The sequence below is a fragment of the Aulostomus chinensis genome, chromosome 10, assembly GCF_037954235.1.
Source record: "Aulostomus chinensis isolate RoL2024-O1b breed Wild chromosome 10, RoL_Achi_v1.0, whole genome shotgun sequence".
In the NCBI taxonomy this organism is placed as follows: Eukaryota; Metazoa; Chordata; class Actinopteri; order Syngnathiformes; family Aulostomidae; genus Aulostomus; species Aulostomus chinensis.
In genome coordinates, this window is record NC_141329.1 from 9,285,045 (window position 1) to 9,305,195 (window position 20,151).

General features: G+C 42.6%; 2 protein-coding genes across 3 annotated transcripts; both read right to left on the reverse strand.

Annotated features, from left to right (window-relative positions):
• Positions 1–560: 560 nt before the first annotated feature.
• itm2ca (integral membrane protein 2Ca) lies at positions 561–6,053 on the reverse strand. The gene is made up of 6 exons (XM_086215956.1): positions 5,800–6,053; positions 4,803–4,946; positions 4,387–4,575; positions 2,014–2,124; positions 1,756–1,906; positions 561–1,629 (listed from the first exon to the last, which is right to left on the reverse strand). Exons 1-6 carry the CDS (start codon positions 5,890–5,892, stop codon positions 1,538–1,540), a joined length of 780 nt encoding a protein of 259 aa, XP_086072082.1. The 5' UTR covers positions 5,893–6,053; the 3' UTR covers positions 561–1,537.
• A 494-nt stretch (positions 6,054–6,547) lies between these two features.
• cab39 (calcium binding protein 39) lies at positions 6,548–19,928 on the reverse strand. 2 transcript variants are annotated; one of them, XM_086215958.1, is made up of 10 exons: positions 19,719–19,928; positions 16,807–16,846; positions 15,904–16,059; positions 15,495–15,659; positions 14,697–14,815; positions 14,068–14,236; positions 11,914–11,973; positions 11,017–11,082; positions 9,799–9,942; positions 6,548–8,822 (listed from the first exon to the last, which is right to left on the reverse strand). In XM_086215958.1, exons 3-10 carry the CDS (start codon positions 16,015–16,017, stop codon positions 8,634–8,636), a joined length of 1,026 nt encoding a protein of 341 aa, XP_086072084.1. In that variant the 5' UTR covers positions 16,018–16,059; positions 16,807–16,846; positions 19,719–19,928; the 3' UTR covers positions 6,548–8,633. The 2 variants fall into 2 exon arrangements, with proteins under 2 accessions (XP_086072084.1, XP_086072083.1); XM_086215957.1 differs by lacking the exon at positions 16,807–16,846 and having other exon boundaries at positions 6,554–8,822; positions 19,719–19,927.
• Between the last annotated feature and the right edge of the window lie 223 nt (positions 19,929–20,151).

A 20,151-nucleotide genomic window follows, 5' to 3' on the forward strand; every position in this document is an offset into this window, starting at 1 on the left:
TCAGTTTTCATATTTATTTTAAAACCAGCTAGTAAAATTTTAAAAAGCCTGATAACTTTACAAAAGGAATTGTTTGTTCATAATATGTGGTCAGCCATTCCATCATCGCCTAGCATTTTTTATTTAGCTATGAACAATTTAATTGGCAGTTATTATATATGGAAGTCGAGAAAGGATGTACTTTCATCAACAGTTTTGTGGTTATCTCGTGATGAGACCATTGAACCTGATAGATTGATGACATGTCGTTACCTCCTGAAAACAGTCATTGTGCCACTGTGTCAAAACCAAGTTGATCATCTAGCCATAGCTATGTGATCACTAGTTATAACAAGCCCATATCTCCCGATCAGATCGTCTTTCGTTTAATATTAGTTTAGTTACAAGATCGAGAAGTTCATTATCTTGTTGTAAAGAGACGAGATCCCGGCATACATAGAAGGTGCTATGGCTTTGTTCGGCTTCGGTGAGTACATCATTGGAAGGGGAATCAAAGGCGTAACAATGAAATAATTTCAGAATATCAACATCCTGCAGAAGTATGTCACTGGGACAACAGAGATTTTACACGACTTTATTCACAGACAGATTTCATTTGCAGACAAAATATACAGATCAAAGTTATGCTGAACTAACATGATACTAAACGCTCCCTCTCCATAGTATTGACTTTAGTCCAGTCTCTCTGCTCTGGACTAAGGCTTTAAACATTGTTTTACAAAACATTCAAACAGTGCTGTTTTTCTTTTTTTCGCTTATTGATAAACACATGCAAGGGGGAAAGAAAAATTGTTATTCTCAGATGCATTGATAAAAAGAGTGCAAACAAATATAAAAAGCGGATGAGAAATAAGCGTTAAAATTAAATGTGGCTCTTTGCCTGCTTCGGCAATGAAACATTGTACAAAAGTGGGTGCAGTCTAATGCCCGTGGATGTCTACTAATCACCTCTAACTTCATTGCGATGCCTTCTAAGTAGCAAATGAACACGGGAGGCAGGCTACAGGATGCAAGCGACTAGTCATCAGCAGTTACATGTTTACATCGCAGAGATCATGAGGATTAAAATGTGAACGTTTGCACAGAAAAGCCAGATGGTCATGCATCGCACAGCTGATTGTGTTACTGGAACACAACAGAAATCTCCAGAGCAGGAAGGGATACAGGTCACCTTGACAACACATGGAGACAGTCATCTCCCCCAACAACAGTAACCATCATAGAGGTCCCTAAAGAGCAGAGGTCCCACTACGATGACTCATTATTGGCTTTAGGACTTTGCTACATGGAAACTCCTTTGATAGAACTAACAACTTCGTATTGCATCACACCTCAGGGTAAATATTGCCTCTGGAAAGAGAAGAAAGAAAGACAGGCAAGAAATTTAAATTATTATTGTGTTTTTTTTATACAAAGGTCATGAACTACAAGTAAAGTGCAACTTAGACGTGATCAGATCCACAAGAGGGTGCTACAGTAGCTGGGGAGGTGACTGGAGATGTGCCTTTGGATGGGCGGTGTGACACAACCATCCCGTTCACGCTTCATCACAGATAACCGTCTCCACCACGAACGTGTTCTCGAAGTGACGGATGTGGTGGCAGTCGGTAGCCTCTCGTTTGTTGAGGCCTGTGATGGAGATGAGGAGAGACACAAAGAGAGGTTGAGTGAAGGTATGTTTATCGCTGGTTAAACTTCAGATCACCACGACCTGAAAGGCAGCTATCGTTTAAGTTTCCAGACTCCCAAACTTACGTCTGCGAGAGACGCGGCGGTTAAGGCGGTACGTGTCCTTCCCGTTACACAGCCGGTAGATGAAGGGTCCCAGCTGGCGCATGTTGTGTACTTTTCCAGTCACCACCATCTCTTCATGAATGATGTAGGTCTGAGGCAAATATGTTCCTTTCTACAAGACAAACAGGGACTGCGACAACAACAGCCAGCGCTCGGCAATACAACAGACACCAATCAGTACGTCAGTACGAGGCTTCGTTTCACTTCAGTACTGATTACCTTCACATTGATGAGCAGCTCCCAAAGGTTGCGTGGCGGCATCACAATGGTGGTGTTGAGTTCAATTACGTAGCATTTGTCCAGAGCGATGTCATGGTAGGCGGTCAGCCCCTGGAAAATAAAGCCACTCATTTACCCCGACACCAATACATCAGCAATTATTTTTAATGCATTATCAGTACTTTAGACATGCTAACAGCGTCAGGAAGGAACTCAACATTTAACTAAACTAATGCTCATCAAGGCAGCTATACTAATCTGCTGAAGTTAACATGCTAAACTAAGATCATGAACATGGTAACACCGAAGTGAAGCCAACAGGTCTTGAACGCCCCCTGGTGGCTTGTTACAGAATAAGTCGAATCTCACCCGCTGCACCTTATCAGACACATTGTGTCATTTAATTTTTCCAAAGTTGCTTTCTGTCCTTAAAATTTGTTCTGATCACACTTGCGTACATTCAAGTTTTGTTTTTTTGAATGACTCTGGTGTTATTTGACGCTCATGCCTGTGATGCATTGATATTGATGACTGAATCTCATTGTTTACCCAACTGTCTTAGTACAACTACACCCCCCTCTACAGATGTGGATGCAGGGACAGCTCTGAACCGGCTTAACCAGTTGCGCATTGAGCAACACCCTCCGTCAATGATGCAATGGTTCAGTTCAAAACCGGCGACTTGATCGGTCGGTCCAATAGAAAGAAGCACATTTCAGAAACTCGAGCAGACGCATGAAGTTGAGGGGAGAGATGAAACGCTAATGCCACTTAACTGTGATGGGTGTTGCAATCATGTGCGGAGCGCAACACAATCACTCGCATTTGAGGCGAGAGGGCCCTTAAAACGCGGCTCCATGAATTGCGACACTTCACGACTTTTTCTCTTGTATTGTACATTGCCAATTCTACCTCATATCTATTGCTCCATTGCTCAGGGCAGGAGCATAGACTACCCCATGCTTCCTCTGTCACAAGTGGACCTGGCGGCGAGGAGATTCACCAGGACCAGTGTTGTTTTCGTCACGCTGGACGAAAACGAAAATGACGACGTCAGACCCCTTTTTTTCCATGACGAAAATGAGACTAAGACGAACGCCACCATAGCCCTGTAACGACTAAAATGTGACGAAATTGTATACATTTTCGTCTGACGAGAACGAGACGAGACTAAATTGTTCGTGGGTGGATGATCAAAGTTTCAAAACATGCGGGTTTTTTTCCGCCAAGTATAACATGCGTGCGATGTCAATCAAGAGCTGGAACATCAGAACGGAAACAGCTGAAGCTGTTGGTCCGAATGGTCACGCCCCCATCATCAGTACACACGCACTAAAAGCCTATCTCGCGCGCACACACACATGCGCACACACACATGCACACACAGAGACAAGTCTGGGCCTGTCTGCAGCGGACGAGACACACGCCACGGCAACAGCAGCGGTGTCGGGTGGTCGTGAAAAGAGGGATGATTAAAGCACAGCTTTAGTCTATGTTAGGCCAGCCCTGTGATGCAGTTTCTGTTTTGTATTAAGCCTAAAGTTTTGTGGTGGTGCACCTCCCCTGTGGTGCAGAGACCGCTTCCTTGTGCTACATGCTAAAGCTAGAATGAATGGGGCCCGGGGCCCCGCTAATGTTGGCTATTAACTTAGCACATTATGAATAAAACCCCTGTCCATTTGTGGACGGGTAGCGAGTGGAATGCTTTGACCCATGTTTGTGGTACTGGGAAACACGGTCGTCTACAGACCTGCTGCTGTTCCCTGTCGTAAGCAACACACCTGGATGCTTTAACCAATATAGCAGCTAAAGCCAATATGTAGGACATATGGTCATTCATACGGAAGTCAAGTGTGCTTTTATTTTTGTTTAATCATATCTTATTGTGATACAATACTCATATTGTGTGCCAGTGTGTTGTCTGCATCTGCAACAAAATAATAAAAGTAAAAGGAAGAGAAAGAAAAAGAGGGGGAAAAAACTCACCTTTGAAGGTTCGATCAGTTTCAGTGCTTCATTCTAACACCTGCATTGGCCTATTAAGTACATACACATATCTTTTATTTGTAGGTATCTTTGATATTTGACTAAAACCTTTGAGTTTTTGTCGACTAAAACTAGACTTAAACTATCACGGATGGAAATGACCAAAATGTGACTAAAACTGAGAAGCATTTAGTCCAAAAGACTAAGACTAAAACTAAATCTAAAACGCCTGCCAAAAACAACACTGACCAGGACACCCCCGAACTTTGCAGTTGCCTCGACTACCCAGAGGACCTGAGGTGGCAATGCAGTCGGCCACCGTACCACATGGGCGCTCTACTGTGAACTTTTCAACCAATGCGCAGACTTCAGAATGTTTTTGCTCACTCTGTGGAAGTCGTGGATTATGTCAGCAGGGTCGCTGCCTCCAAAGTGGGGTATGGGAACAGTGATCTTCTCATAGTTGTCAGCCAAGTAGATGCCAACATTCTCCTCCAGCTCCTGACGCCCACGCAGCGGGGCGTGCACAGAGTCCTCATACAGCACCCTGCAGTGGAACAAGTTCTCCTCCGGGATCTACACACACACACACACACACACACACACACACACACACACACACACACACACACACACACACACACACACACACACACACACACACACACACACACACACACACACAAAACACTCCAGCTGGGATGCTCAGAGAAAGTCTAAGGGAAGAATATGGTGTTGTTCCCCCAATGATTCTACAAAAATAATGTTTTTCTGCAAAGACCAATAAGGCACACTTGTCTTACATGAGGTATGAAGTAGTATCGGTATACATAGATGGAGGCCAGGACCAGTCCAGCCATGAAGACCACCAGGCCGAACGTCAGGCAGCACAGCCCATTGAGGGGAGACTTCTTAGGCCGCAGCGGCAGAACCAGCTCCTCCTCATCCTGGAGACCCCCCCCCCCCCCACACACACACACACACACACGCACACACACACACGGATTAGCGCTACAAAAAAACATAAGTCAATGTGTCGGCGTACTCATCCTCACCGCTAGAAAAAAAAAACTGCTAAACTACAAGCACATAAATAGAAACGCAGGAATGAGTAGTACTGAGCCAGACTAGAACGGAGGACGACAGAGCACTTGATGAGTAAAGTAATCCTCCCACACTTCCATGGGAGACAGCTCTTTGTGTTCTCACACCTCACCATGAGAGATCCAGGCTTTTTCACACTAACTTGGAGTGTGACACGCCATAGGCCTGTCTGCCTCCTGCTTCATACCGCACATGGAGAGGGGAAGTTACTCCAACCGTAGTACTCTGGCATGATTCACTTTCTACATACTCTGATTTGTTGTCCATGTCCCATTTGGAGACGTGGAAAATGCTCTTGCATGTAGCTACAACCGTTCTGCCATTTTGTCTGTTAAAGATGGATTTCTTGAAATCTACCTTTCCTAATATGTGTATTTAAGGATGAACATAAGAGGCCGTGGCCCCCTAGAGCGACATCCACGCTGCAACGCATTTGCATTCAGTAACAATGTGAATCAAGCCTAGAACGAGGGCAGAGACACAGAGGAAATCACTCCCAACATGTTTTGTTCCAAACCGAATGGCGAGCATCCATACTGTCGGAATAAGGGCCGTGCAGGTGCAGGTGCCCCGCAGATCCAGCGCCGAGCACACAGCTGCAGCTGCTGCTGCCTCCATCGCCTTCTCGCAGAACCAGTAAAAAAAAAAAAACAGCACACGCTTTGTTAAAAAGAGGAACGACGGCCAGCAGCTCACCAGCGGATGAGGAATGAGGATCTCGGTCTTGTCACCATCATTCTCCTTCTCCACTTTCTGTCCCGCGACAGACTGGAAGGTGATCTTCACCATGGTTCAGGGTCACCGGCGTCCTCCTGGGTCTTTGCTCGTCGCTGTTTGCGCTAGCTGCGGACTGGAACACCACAATGAGATGGATCCCTTCACCTCGACGACTGGCCGTCCTCTTACGACCGCGCTGCTTGTAGAGCTGTTTTTGTCTTTTTCGACCGGAAGTGGGTTTTTTTTCCCCATCCGTGTTTAAAGGAGCAGTCCGCTTCTAATACGCTCCATTGAAACCCGATTTAATCCTTTAATGCAGGGTTTTGCTTCACTAAACTGAGAAGCTACAGTGACTGCGAGTAGAATTGGGGTCTGATATATAAAGTCACACAAACTGAAGAACTGATTTCACAAAGAAGTTGGCGATTTAATTGGTTCGCAAACCCGCAACTTGATCAGGTGACCTGCGCGCCAGGAGCAAACACATGCTTTAAGAACTCATTAGTTGTATTTGTAGTCTACGTTTTTATTGCAAATACATGTGTGTATGTATATATATATGTTATTAAATCTTCATTGTAGACTGCAACAAATGATTAATCAATCAGAAGAAATCCTCAAGTGCCTTCCCCCTCCTAAATATAAGGATTTCCGAGTTTTATTGTCATTTATTCCCGAAAAATGAGTATTTGGGTGTTCAACTGCCAGAAAGACCAGTTATTTGAACACGTTACTTTGTGTTCTGAGAAATATTGAGCAACTGTTACGACTTTTTGCAGGCTAAATGATATTAATCATGAAAATAACTGCAAATAAATGGATAATGAACATAATCGGTTGCAGCACTATTCAATTTGCTCGAGCTAATATTTGACACTGTGGGTATTCAGCCCATCATAAACCTCTGATTGAGTTCTTCAGTTCACAGGAAGAAAATCACAACAGCTATAATCCAAATGTTTTTTTTTCTTTATTTCAATTGTAGGGCCCAGGCCTTTTGACACTTCTGTAAGCACCCACACGCTTTATGCTGAAACTGGGCTTTAACTCAGCATACACCCATATAGCTAACAGTTCAATTAGTCATTTCACTGTTGTTAAATAAACAATTCCAGTACAACGTCTTTAGTACAGCATCATGCACAGCCAGTGGAGGGACATGCATGTTCAATGAACATGGAGGACTATGAGTTTATTTGCTTGTTTGGATCTTTAGTTTACATGGACCGGGTCATTCACTGCAATTCTTCGTTTGTCTAGGAGTAGAATCCAACATGTCTGAAGTTCTCCGCTTATCACAATGCTTTACGCTCATATTTGTACTGGAATTATAAACCCTCTGGAGAAAATGCTCACACATGACGAGGGAGTTAAGAATGACATGCTGCGCTGCCAATGTCCTGGTGAGCTCACCGCTGAAGCGCACTGGCTGTGGGGCCACACATCACTCCCAGGACACAAGCCAAGTGAAGAGAAAACAATTCAGCCAATGAATTTGAGGAGAGGGGAACTCCCCGCTGTCCTCCGCTCCAGTAGATGATCGCTCAGCACCTCACAAAGTGCACAAACACACAGGTTTTAGTTCACTCTCCCTGTGCTCATCCCTCCCTGCACATGTTCAGCAGTCTGCAAGGTGCTCCAAATGTAGCTGGAGAGTAAAATGAGGATTAACAGATCCAGAGCTAATAGCATGACATTCCTCCGCTGTACATTTTGTTAATATCCTAAAAGTTAGCTAAATGTAAGCTGGCCTTTTTTTATTTTTAGTTATGTACAAAGAAACCCACCAGCAACCATTTCAGCAGTCCAATGAAATGCAAAAAACATGTCACTTAAATTATCTGTTGTTTCTTGTATGGTTTCAAAAGTAATTTGATTACCATTAACCCAAAACATGATGTTTGAGGTAATATATATAATATATATATTCATTATGTCAAGGTTAAACAAAAATCTACAAAGCAAAAAAAAAATAAAAATAATAAAAGGCATATGTACATATTCACCCGGTCCCAGAAACAGTAGAGAGCCGACCTCCGGGCTTCCATACACATCCCTCCCCTCTTCCCTTGTGTGCTTTCAGCGCTGCTTGTAGCAAAGCACACGGGAGGTAAACGGTTTGGGGTTTTGTCCCCACCAATCAGCGCAATGAACCACTGTTGCTTTATCAGATGAAGGCATAGACGCGAACTGTAGTGGCTGCTGGGATGCGCGTGCAGTCTGTGGCACTGAACGTGGCGACCAAACTGGGCAGGCTGTCACCAAGCCCACACCAGGTTACAGCCGTGGATCTGTCACATTTCAAGGCATGCAGCAAACACACCAATATTCAACTTGCTCGTACCATTTCCATCTCAAGGGTTTTAGCCAATATTCTTGCAGCGAGTGTTTGTGTGTGTGTGTGTGTGTGTGTGTGTGTTCTAATATATGAATGAGTGTAAACTGATACCTTTTCTTCTCTGTGACTGCATCTATCGGGGAGTCTGCCTATAAATGTACGGACATGTTCTGTTATCATATTTGATGGACTGTTACATGTTTCAATGTGCAAGAAAGCAGCAGCATCTATTATGTTCTCATTTCTTTTGAAGGACAATACTGAAAATAAAATAAAATGTTCACTGAGGAGCTGAGGGCAACTTCCTGTTGACTTGATATGGGTACATTTGTTATTAGTTTCTTTTTCATTTGTTTCCTCTATATTTGTTCAGAAACCAGAACAGCGGCTGCTGATGGGTCCGTTAAACAGGCATTGTCTGGATGTTGCCCAGACATGGTCCTGGTGGTTGCTTCCCCCACCTCAGCATCTTTCCTCAGGCCTCTTGGGGGGCAGGCCTCTTGAGGTCCCTGATCTGTTTGACCAGGTATGTCTTTTCATCATTGAACTGTTCATCCTCTGTTCTGTCGTTCTGGAACTTGCTGAGGAACTCGATGAGTTTGGTCTGATTCTTCAGCAGGATGTCTAGGATGGGCTGCGTCTTGTTGGGGTTGGCAACAAATACCTGAAGGAGGAGGATGATCACGGATAAATATGCGTAATGAAAGAATACAGTTTTCCCATGTAGAACACACTTCAAATATGAGCTCCCACACTGGCAACTGGAAACGCACCAAGTTCATTTGGGACAAATAACAAAAGTTTATCAACTAGAAATGTAACGGTAAGAAAATTTCATGCCACAATTATTGCAATGGCCCTGCGACGGACTGGCAACCTGTCCAGGGTGTGTACCCCTCTTCTTGCCTGAAGTCAGCGGGAATAGGCTCCAGCCCCCCTGCGACCCTTGATGGATAAGCAGTATAGAAAATGGATGGATGGATGGATCACAATAACTGGTGATGGATGGATCACAATAACTGGTGATTGATGAATCTACACTCAAGCATTACATGGCAATAGGGATCTCTGTCCCAGCAGGTCAGTTGTTTGCTGCCTTGTTAAGTGAATGTTCATAAATGATTAAAATTAATATCTGGCTGTATTAGAGGCAACATGGGCCATAAGAGCAATGTTGGGTGTTGTTTTCTGCATTAAAGTTGCTATCGATGACTTATCATCTATCTATCAATGGAGATCATGCGGATGATAATCTGCGTGGAACACACTGGTGATGCAAACAGCAGGAGAACAGCGCATTCAGCTTAAATCCCAGAGCACACGGCTGGGAGACGCTCTGTTCCAGAGCACTGACACAGCCAGTGGACGCGGTTAACAAATGAAAACAACCTGCTCCATCCTGCAGACGTCTTGTATTTATTTTAAAAACACATTTGAGCCTAAGGAATAATAATAATAACAACAACAACAATAATAATAATGAAGAAGAAGAAGAAAAGGGTATTTGTGTTTCTTAATACCTTACCCTAACAGTCCCACAAGTGAACTGAACTGTGATATAAAACTGAGGTATGTGCCGAAACTGTGATTTTGGTTAACGTTGCAGCCCAAGCATTTGCCAGGTGTGTTGCTGATTTTACCTTAAAAACATGGAAAGCCTCAAACTGAATGTTGCGGCTCTTGTCCCGTAGCAGGTTCATCATTAGTTTAAGATTCTCTGGCTTGCTGATGTATTTCGTCATAATGGTGAAATTGTGCCGGTCGAGAAGCAATTCCCCCAGTAACTACATCAATTCAGAGAAACAGAAATACACAGTTCAGTTAGTCATGAGGACAGACAAACCAGAAGCACGAAAGACTGACAAAGTAACTGCTTAAAGCGTTTGGTAACATAAACATCAAGGTGGCTGAAGAACATGTGCATTCAACATCTGAAGTAATGAATCTGGGATGCGAACTATTCAGAAACCAAAACATGACAATGTTGTACTCTCTTCACTGTAATGGTCTGCGAAAAATGTATTAAGAGCATTACAAAGGTGCAATTATTTCCAGACTGTTAATGTCAGCATCATTTTAATTAACAAAAAGAGTTTGGAATAAAAAGTGCCTGCAATACCTAAAAAAAAAAAAAAAAAAAATATATATATATATATATATATACATATATATATATGTATATATATATATATGTATGTATATATATATATATATATATATATATATATATATATATATATATATGTATGTATATATATGTATGTATATATGTATGTATGCATTGGTGGGGAAAAAAAAACCACGCTACTAAAATATTACTTACAGCATTCTTTCCAGCCTGAAACTCAATCTATTTCCTGATTTTGACCTAATATAATAATTGTAGCGGGGCGGCATGGCTCAGAGGTACAGTGGTCGTCTAGCAACCGAAGGGTTGCTGGTTTGATCCTCACTTCTCAGTGGCCCTGTCAGAGTATCCTTGAGCAAAATACTGAACCTCAAATTGCTCCTGATGGCCCTGTGATGGATTGGCAACCTGTCCAGGGTGAACCCCACCTCTCACCTAACGTCAGCTGGAATAGGCTCCAGCGCCCCTGCAACCCTTAACGGATAAGTAGTACTGAAAATGGATGGATGGATGGATAATAATCGTCTAATTATCAACAACCTTTGGTGAGGGGCTTCCCAAAACACTAGTATTTGTCCGACACAAAATTACCACTCCCACCACAAGATGGTGCTATCAACAAGATAAAGGACAAATTGGTTCAGAGAAACCCAACACTCAAATACCACCTTAAAAAAAGATCTTTGACAGAGAGGAGTCATGAGACCTGTTTACTATGACAGGGTCTTACCTTGAGGGACTGCCGTTTAGTCACATAGTTTTCTGAGTGCAGTAACTTCTCGTATTCACTAAAGAACTACAGAGAGAGTGAAAGACACAGATTAGCTTTTGGCCATGAGAGAGTCATCGAACTGTGTCAAATAATGGTTTTCACAATAGCATCTGTGTCTCCAATACAAACACACTGATAAGAAAATGAGACACTTCCTCTCACAGTCTGACAGCTACTTTGTGTTCACTGGCTGCTGATGATACCCCAAATGGCTGGTTTGGTGCAGTGAAAAAAATGGCAGCACACTCAACACCCCAACTGCAACACTTTTAATTTTCATGCAGATTTTGAAATAGAAACAGTTCAGTTCATCTAAAAAGGTCTGAGACAAGTACATTTGCAATAATAGTAAGAAGCTTAGCAGCACCCACAGGTATTATTAATCTTTTTTAATATTCAAAATAAAAAAAATAATAAATTCACCCCTTTCAGGTTATACTGAAGGTGGGGATATGGCTCGGAGGTAGAGTGGCCATCTAGCAAACAAAGGGTCACTGGTTCAATCCTAATGTCACCCAGTGATCATGTCGAAGCTTCCTTGAGCAAGATACTGAGCCTCTCATTGCTCCTGGCGACCTGTCCAGGGTGAACCCCGCCTCTCACCCAATGTCAGCTGGGATAGGCTCCAGCCCCCTGCAACCCCTAACAGATAAGCGGAATAGAAAATGGATGGATGGATGGAGGGAGGTTAACCTGATTGTAATCATCTATCCATTCTGTATACTTTAGTGGTAAAGAGAGCATTTCTCCACTTTTTGATGTCGGGGCCACACTTGAACAATCTGCCTAAGAGCACTTCACATATCACAGAGATACCAACAGGCTGGATTTGACTGGACTTGGGTGCAGACTTACTCTGTCATAATGTTGCTCCAAGAACTCAGCACTCAGTAGCTTGTGTCTTGTGAGGAGGTCCTTCATTTAAGGGGAGAGAGAAAAAAAAAAAAAAAAAACAGAATATGAGCCATAAATTCAGTTTTAATGGTTCTTGGCTCTGACTCTGCCTGCCCTTGACTCTGTTTGGGACATGCAGAACAAACTCAGCAAAGCCAGGAACAGTTAAGTTAAAAAAGCCCTTAAACCAACCCATCAGATTAATGATGGTGACAGAACTGTTTATCATAACCCAGTATCTCTCAGTATTACAGCCATCGCTGGCTCCATTTTCTAAGCCTCCAAGGCTGTTTGTGTGGTCACAACTGCAGGAGCAGCAGCAGAGTCTTGCTCTCACTGCATTATTCAGCTCGCTGCTGGAGCTGTCTGGAGGGACAGCATTTCTAATTATTCTATGTACACAAATAGTACAGTAAGTGTTTGGCAGGAGAGGATGATTGACAGTGAGTAGATATGTCATGAAACTGCTCTTATACTACGTTAAGTACTTTTTAAATGGTCCTTCTGAAAGGCAATAGTTAGTTTGAAGACGTCAGGAGAAATACATGGGTTAAGAAACTTGGCTCAGAACTAGCACTCAGAGATGACATCCATGTATTTCCAGAGTTATAGTGGACTCACCTAGACATTCTAATAATTAAAAAGAACTTAAAAAAGAACAATGCAGTGAAATTAAACAGAAACATGCTCTTATCTTCCTCTAGTACTGAGTACAGCGGGCTGATGAGAGAGCTTTGACACACTGTGCAAAACTGCAGCAGAACAAAAAAAAATCCCTATGACAGAGCACTTCTGCTTCTCTTATACAAATGTAGTATACTTCGACACAGCCCTCCAGTACTAGATTCTGGTTTTATTCACCCTCTAAAAACAAACTGCCTCAACTGCATGACAGGCAGGCACATATAAACGATGCGTGATAGATCATCAAACTATCAAGGCACATGAAGGGTTTTAGTTTGATATGAGCAGTGGAGAGAATTTTGCACTACTTTTCAATCTGCTAATACACTGATTGATATCCTTGTAGTCACAGAGGTTATTATTTTGTTGTTGTAACCTCTTTTAACCCCATTTTTCTCTGCAGTGGTACATTGCTACTTCACCCTCTCAAGCTGTCCTGGTCATATAAACAACAGATTAAGGACTGTGCAGAAGCAACACTGCAACTGGAGAAGAGTTACTAACAAACAAGCTGTCTCACTGAACCGGAAGTTTTTATTTTGAATTCATGCAGCTAGATTTTTATTGTATTTTTTTTTTGTGGTCGCACTTTTGCTCAGTTAATGCTCTTAAAGGATCTCTGTATTATGTGAGACATCAATATGAATTGAGTATTGAGTTATTGTTGTCCACGCTTCAAACTATAATGTGATGTAAACTCTGGGCCACAATACTAAGGTCTGAGTAGGAGCAATGAGCTTGACATGGAATACCGAAGAAACAGGAGACCCCTGATATCATAAGTCGGGAGTGGAGGAGAAGGTTGCCACAATATGGTTCTGACAAAGCTGTTAAATATATTGTATTTTTCCTGTTTTGCTTGTTGAAGTTTGATAATTTGCTCTTATCAGCTTTTACAAGCGTAGATTTACTGCACGCACAGCTAAGTATTATCATCTACTCAAGTAAAGCTTTATCTTTTATTTCAGATGTTTGACTGCCTGTCCTCTCTGCTGGCCCCTCAGTGTGGGTGAGCAGGGACTAAGCCCCACCCTCACTGAAACTCCGACAGATGTCAGACAGCAGCAGCCCCGTTGACACCTCTGTAGACTCAGCAAGGTTTTTTTATGTACCCACTGTTTAGGCACTGTAAAAAAAAAAATGCTGAGGCAAGATGGAGGAGTCCTGATTTTTTTTTTTTAACAAAGCAAATCCACATTTGGGCTGTCAAATTCTGTGATTCCATCATGGAAATCACTAGGCACTAAAGCCCTCCCCAGAAATAGACAAAAGAGCAGCCTGATGAATGTTCAGTGTGCTACAGAATGCTGCAATTCTACTGGTCTTTGGTACAATAAGTTTGGCCATTTTTTAATTTACCACATAAATTTAAAAAAAAGAAGAAGAAAGAAATCTGTGTGAAATATCAAAATTGAATCCAACAACACTTACTTTGAATGTGGCAAACGCATCAGAGGCAATGTCGAATGTGGACATCTCCACGTATCTAAAGAAGTCATAGAACTGCTCAGACCACAGCGTGATTTTGGCCAGAGGTTCATGTCTGATGCACTCCCTCAACATGATGCCACAGTTAAGGGCAATCTCTGGAGACTCATACCTGCACACACACGACAAACACAAACATGTAGATGCTACCTTCATCACGGATCCATGCGTACAGACACACAGTAAGAGCTACAAGGGCTCATTAACTGTTGCATACAACTGTTATTTGTACTGCAGTAACATATCAAAATGGCTATAATATTGGTCCTGTAACAATGAGGATATCTTCTAAGAACACTACTCTAAAAACAAATGTATCCACGGCAACCCTTTGACGTAACTGTCGAAACAATCTTACAACATTATTTCAACAGCAAAGATGTGCCCATCCATGCAGCGACCATGATGACTGAAGCATTGAGATGTGTGAGAGCAGGATGACAGCGTATATATCGTGAATCCACTGGTGTGCAGTAACTCAGATGACACGTGGTTTTACAGAAAACACTGAATATCTAATGAAAATTACATTACATTGTCTGCATCTTATCAGCTCAGGTGTGCCTCCTTACCCTTTCAGCAACATGAAAAGTATATTCTGTTGGGTGCAGAGGTACTCCACCGTGGGTGTCCGAGTGCCAATCTGACGCCTCAAGATGTTGTTGAAGATCTGAGCCACATCTTTCTTACCCTGTGGTAATACATACAGATTACTTCAGTGTTTGATGTATGGAGCAGCAATGTGTCAAAACACTTAATACTGATTACTGAGCCCAAAATTCCAACAACACATGACCACACTTGCAGTCCATTCTGGTGCATTTTTTAGATGTAAGCCAAAATACCTAAGCTCTAACCCTGAGACAAGGTCTTGTAGAAATGTGACACACTGGCTGATAAAGGTCATTGACATGTTTAATTTCTATGCTGATGCAATAAAACTTTAATTTGCATTTGGAGAACCGAGAAAGGAAAAATGGAAATTCCAGATGAGCACACAGGAGTTAAAAAAAAATAATGATAAAAAAAAAATCAATAAATGTTTGCACAAATTCCTTAAACACCAGTAAAATCATCTCCACGTCTCTATGCTGGGTTCTTGTGATTTACAATTTTCACCACAGGATAAAAGAGGAAGCGTGAGATCACACAAATGTGATTCATGCTGTAATCGGGTGAGTCAGGGTAACCAGCAGCAGTTACTAAACCGCAACAGTCTGATGTTGCAGAGACGTGAGTTAGCCCACATACAAATGTAGGAACTTCTTTTCTCAAATACACAACTATTTCACCTCATGAACAGTGTTAAATGTTCATAAAACGCTACATTTCCCCTAAAAACTCTTGTCAAAGACACATTTGGGTCTTACCTCAAAGTCGATGAGCTGCAGATCTGCTATCAGGGTGCTGAGCAAGCCACTGTTGTAGAGCTCCTGGGCAAGCTGGGCTACTGCTTCTGTCTGGGGCTCTTTCTCATTAGTCCCATACAGAATTTCCTTCATGGCCACCAGGCTCTTTGACACCTCCTCGGTGGCCTGAAATATGTACATAAAACATACACTTAAGGCTTTGAGAACCCTAAAACTCATCCTTCATATACAAAAAGAAAATCAGCAATGTATCCTAACCTTCTAGGTGAGAATAAACTCTCTTTCACTCACTCACTCACACTCACACACACACACAGGTTTTTAATGGTGATGCATATATTGTTATGTGATGCATGTGATATCTTGTTACGTGATGCATACATTATTAAAATTGTGAAAGTCCCCCCACCTTCTCAGCCTTTTTATCTGAGATGTCATGCTTTTCAAGCACTGTCATGCTGTCCTTAAGGTTCTTGACAATGTCTGCCGGTGACTTGTGGGACTTGCCAAAGGGGAAAGGCATGGCGGAAAGTTACCACGAGCAACCAGGCAGCGGACTGTCCACCTGAGGAAACACATAATGAAGAGGAACCTATGCCAATATTGTTGCTTTACATACAATTAAATGCAAACTGATAACCTGTTAACCTCATGACCCTGACAACTCGGATCATTTCTATAAATGCAACTCTCTGTTAAAGCTACCAAAGTCTAAGCAGTTCAGGGAAAGTGCAACAGTAGGTGCTTTTGACTTGCAAATGATTCCAAAATCACACTCATGCTGACGTGACATTAGGCAAGTCTGTCAGTACAAGGGCTGACGGATAAAGATGTTGACGACAGAACCAATAAAGACAGGACAACAGATTTTATGATGACGTGGTGCTTCATCAAGAGCCTCTGCACCACACTAGTTCAACTTTATATTCACTACAGGTATAGCTGTGTTAAAAGGTCTTCTGTAGTTACTTTCAGGTTGTAAATTTAACAGTTACTAAACCATGTGCATAGCTTATCTGTAGTAATGAAAGAAAAAATGTAAAAATTACAACCAGGCAGACAATAGCTTATGCATGTGTGCTTCAGCATATTCTTAGCTCCTTGATGATTATTCTTGAATGGGAGATTTCTATTCACAGAGAATTCTAAACAAACAAAAAACATTTCAGCCTTAAAAGTTTGCATAGTAAATTATTTGTATAATGTGGGATTGTAATTCTTTTAAAAACAATTCCTAAGCTCATACAGATGATGCTCTTTGTAGCTCTGATGTGGTCATGTGCAGCAGAACTTGTTTGAAGGCCTTGCTCACCTGCATGTCAAGTCCCAGAACCTTCTTCTGATCTCTAATGCTTCATAGAGAAAAAAATTCACAAAGGAAAGCTGATGCAAACTTATAACTTGTTAACATCCTATATAGATTTGAACGTCACTGCTTCATGAAGCAGAATTAGACCTCTGGTCAGTGTAGGTAAATGATTTACCAGGTGACATTTACTATGACATAGGCCAGCTGCAACATGATGGGTTGTAACCTCAGAACTTAGTGTGAGGAGCCCTGCACCTGTAACTGCATGACATTTTAATGCTACAATAACCTGACATTACACCCATCTTACTTCAACTTAGTGAAGGCATCATCTATGTAACCAACAGCTGTGACAACCCTATCTCACCGCAGCTCATTTGACAAGGTTACTTAACAAGGCCTCTTATCTCCACCATTCCCTGACCCACCCATGCACCTCAGTTTCTCTATGAGGCCAAAGTTTTCTGAACAGATAAGTAGAAGGCCAGGCTAAGGGGGCCTGAGATATCACAACTAGTTAATGGTGGTTTGTGTTTTAACTAGCAACACGGCTATGCGGGTGACTAAACTACAGTATCATTTTAGCTAAATAATCAGAGCTGCCCGGTAAAACTAATGTTTAAAGTCTTTGTCAACCAAGGGAAAAAAAAACCAAAACAAAACTGTGTGCACTAGTGGGACACCTTTGAACATGTAGAGCAGAAATGTTCCATGCCTCTGATCATTTTTGACTCATGGATGCTGTTCTGAGTGCTTGGATCACAAGCAGGTGTAGTGCAACAAGTTTAATCACAGAGACACACACTGCTGTCAAATGGAACTGGCAAACTTGGGTCTGTGACATGGGAAGATGTGTTAAAGAATTCAGAGCTTTTAGAAAATTTCCACTTGCGAGGTTGTGAACGCCCCAAGAGGGGAGCATCCATATTGACTCCTGTGGCGTCTTGGTAAACACCAACACTTCAGAAGGCAGCATGATAGTGAAGATTGTATAATAGTCCATCTGATCATCTATCCATGTCCACAAGCAACCAGTCAGACTGCGGCTGTCAAGGCAATAAACTCTGCTCACAAACAATTCAATATATATTTAAATCAAGTAACATCATAAACCTGTGACAAATGGTCTAGTCGCGGATTTAATGATCTCTATGTAGTTTGTCTTCGACAATGTCTTTAGTTGACGCACACCCAAAACCATCATAAATCATGTTGCCCTTTGAAATATTGAATATGACAGTTCTTCTAAGTTCTTGCTAATAATCTAGGGACCTCACAGGTTCACATCACGCTGGTCTAAGAGTCACTCACATCTCTAACCCCTGAGCCCAAACCTCGGAGTAGTCACACTCGTACCTTTGTGCCTTGGCAGGACGTCCACATTTAGAAACAACCACTGGAGCCAAGAATATAAATGAAGCAGGAGATGCAGCCTGCCATTCATAAATGATGTGTCATGTATTCGCGGCACTGAAACATAAGACCTACCCTTGATAACACCTGTGACCTAATAAGCGCTTGCTTAATGTTCCATCTTTATTAATCTAGGCACACCTCGACTTCGCCAGGTGGCCAAATCCGTCTTTCGCAGAGGCTAATGCTTGTTAATGTGTCCAGCAGGCAGCGGAACCGTTTCCCTGTTCCTGACCCGCTTCAGTTGCAGTGACGCACGCAGGAGGCATCACATATGGCAGGCTCAATCAGCTAGTGACCGCGAACACACTCTCGCACCGAACAAGTGTCTGCTGGAGTGGGTTAATATTCAGTCAACAATCATACATTTGCTGTGTGATGGGCATACTTCCCCACACAAATTAGCCTATGGTGAAGCCCAAAAGACGGCAAGGAAATCCAGAACCATGGGCGACTTTTTTTCCTTTCCAAATAGAATACAGCCTTGTTCACCAGAGCAGAGTCTACCTTAAGATTTGTCATGATACATAACACTTGGCTCGGAGCTAAAGTTACAAGACAGAACACGAACAACACTGTTCTGACATCAACTAATGTCACTCCCAGCCTTCAATCCAACACCAGAAAATTTTATACCGCTTGTATTTGGCCGTAAATTAGCAAGCGGCTAGTTAGCAGCTAAGGGCTTTTAGCTTATTAACATAGGGCCTTGTGTATTCAAAAGCGAAATATAATACGTTGACGATATTACAAATAACAAACTAAAACAAACAAGTTGCAACGACAGTGCCAAGTAAACTGTCCAACATGAAGCTGACAGTGAGCACCGCCCCTCTGGGTTATCCATGCCTGGTTTGTGATGGTGCGAACCCTGCCAAATTTGTGCAAAGCCAACAAAATGGATGCATGCCGAGTTATTCTGTATCTCGCCAAGACACGGCAACTCCGGCGTAGGCCGGTGCTAATATGTTTAACTACCCATGCCCTTTATGAGTCGGTTACCTTCGTATCTATTTGTAAGTTAACGCGGCCTGTAGTGTTGCAACCACTTACCACAGTGCTGCTGCTAGCTTACTTGTGAAAGAGTGTGAGTGTGTGTGTGTGTGTGTGTGTTGTCGACACTCAAAGGGCCTCGACGGGCCTCGTGCTTCCAAATCATTGTAGCTGCCATGTTATTACCCAAATTTACAACAGCTACGTGAACAAAGTGCATTAATGATGCATCGTTTCATAACGGAGTTATTGTGGCTAGCGAGGTTGGCTAACTTAGCCTACCCAGGCCTGGCAGAGGCGCGGTATCCTGCATAATTAAGCTCATGCCTCACGTTAGCACATCGAAATAGGCTAAGTTCTGATAAGTTAAAACACTTCTCATGTTACTTACTGGCACGTCCCCTACCCTGATAAATATCACTAAACCTAACGTTACTGTTGTTACCTAAAGTAGCCTTATTGTTACACTACATTGCATGTAAATACTAATTGATAACACAACCGAATACCTTGTGAACGGCGTTTTCACTTGTGTCACCCGGCTTGTGAAGACAGCGAAATCCCACTCTGGTGCTCCTTTAAACAAAAACTCTTTTGTTGGCCTTGCTTGTCGTCTCCCGTTTGTAGTGTAGTTATTAGAGCAGCGCTTGTTTCCTAGTTGTCTCTCTGGACCCAACTAGTACCGTTAACAGCGGCTGTCACGGCAGCGCCTACCGCCCCCTCTGGTCGTCTGGTGAAACGACAACCTTGGTGGCTGTCCTGCTCTCACTGCGAGACTGGCAGGTGTCCGTGGGGGGGCGCGCTCATCCCGAGGAGGGCCATGATGGGAAGGCCCAGAGAATACAATGTTTACAATTTGACTTTGCAGTTTGACTTTTGATTAAATTAAACATTTTTTTTTCTAAATATGCCCTCGTGATATGATTTATCTGGTGCCACAGT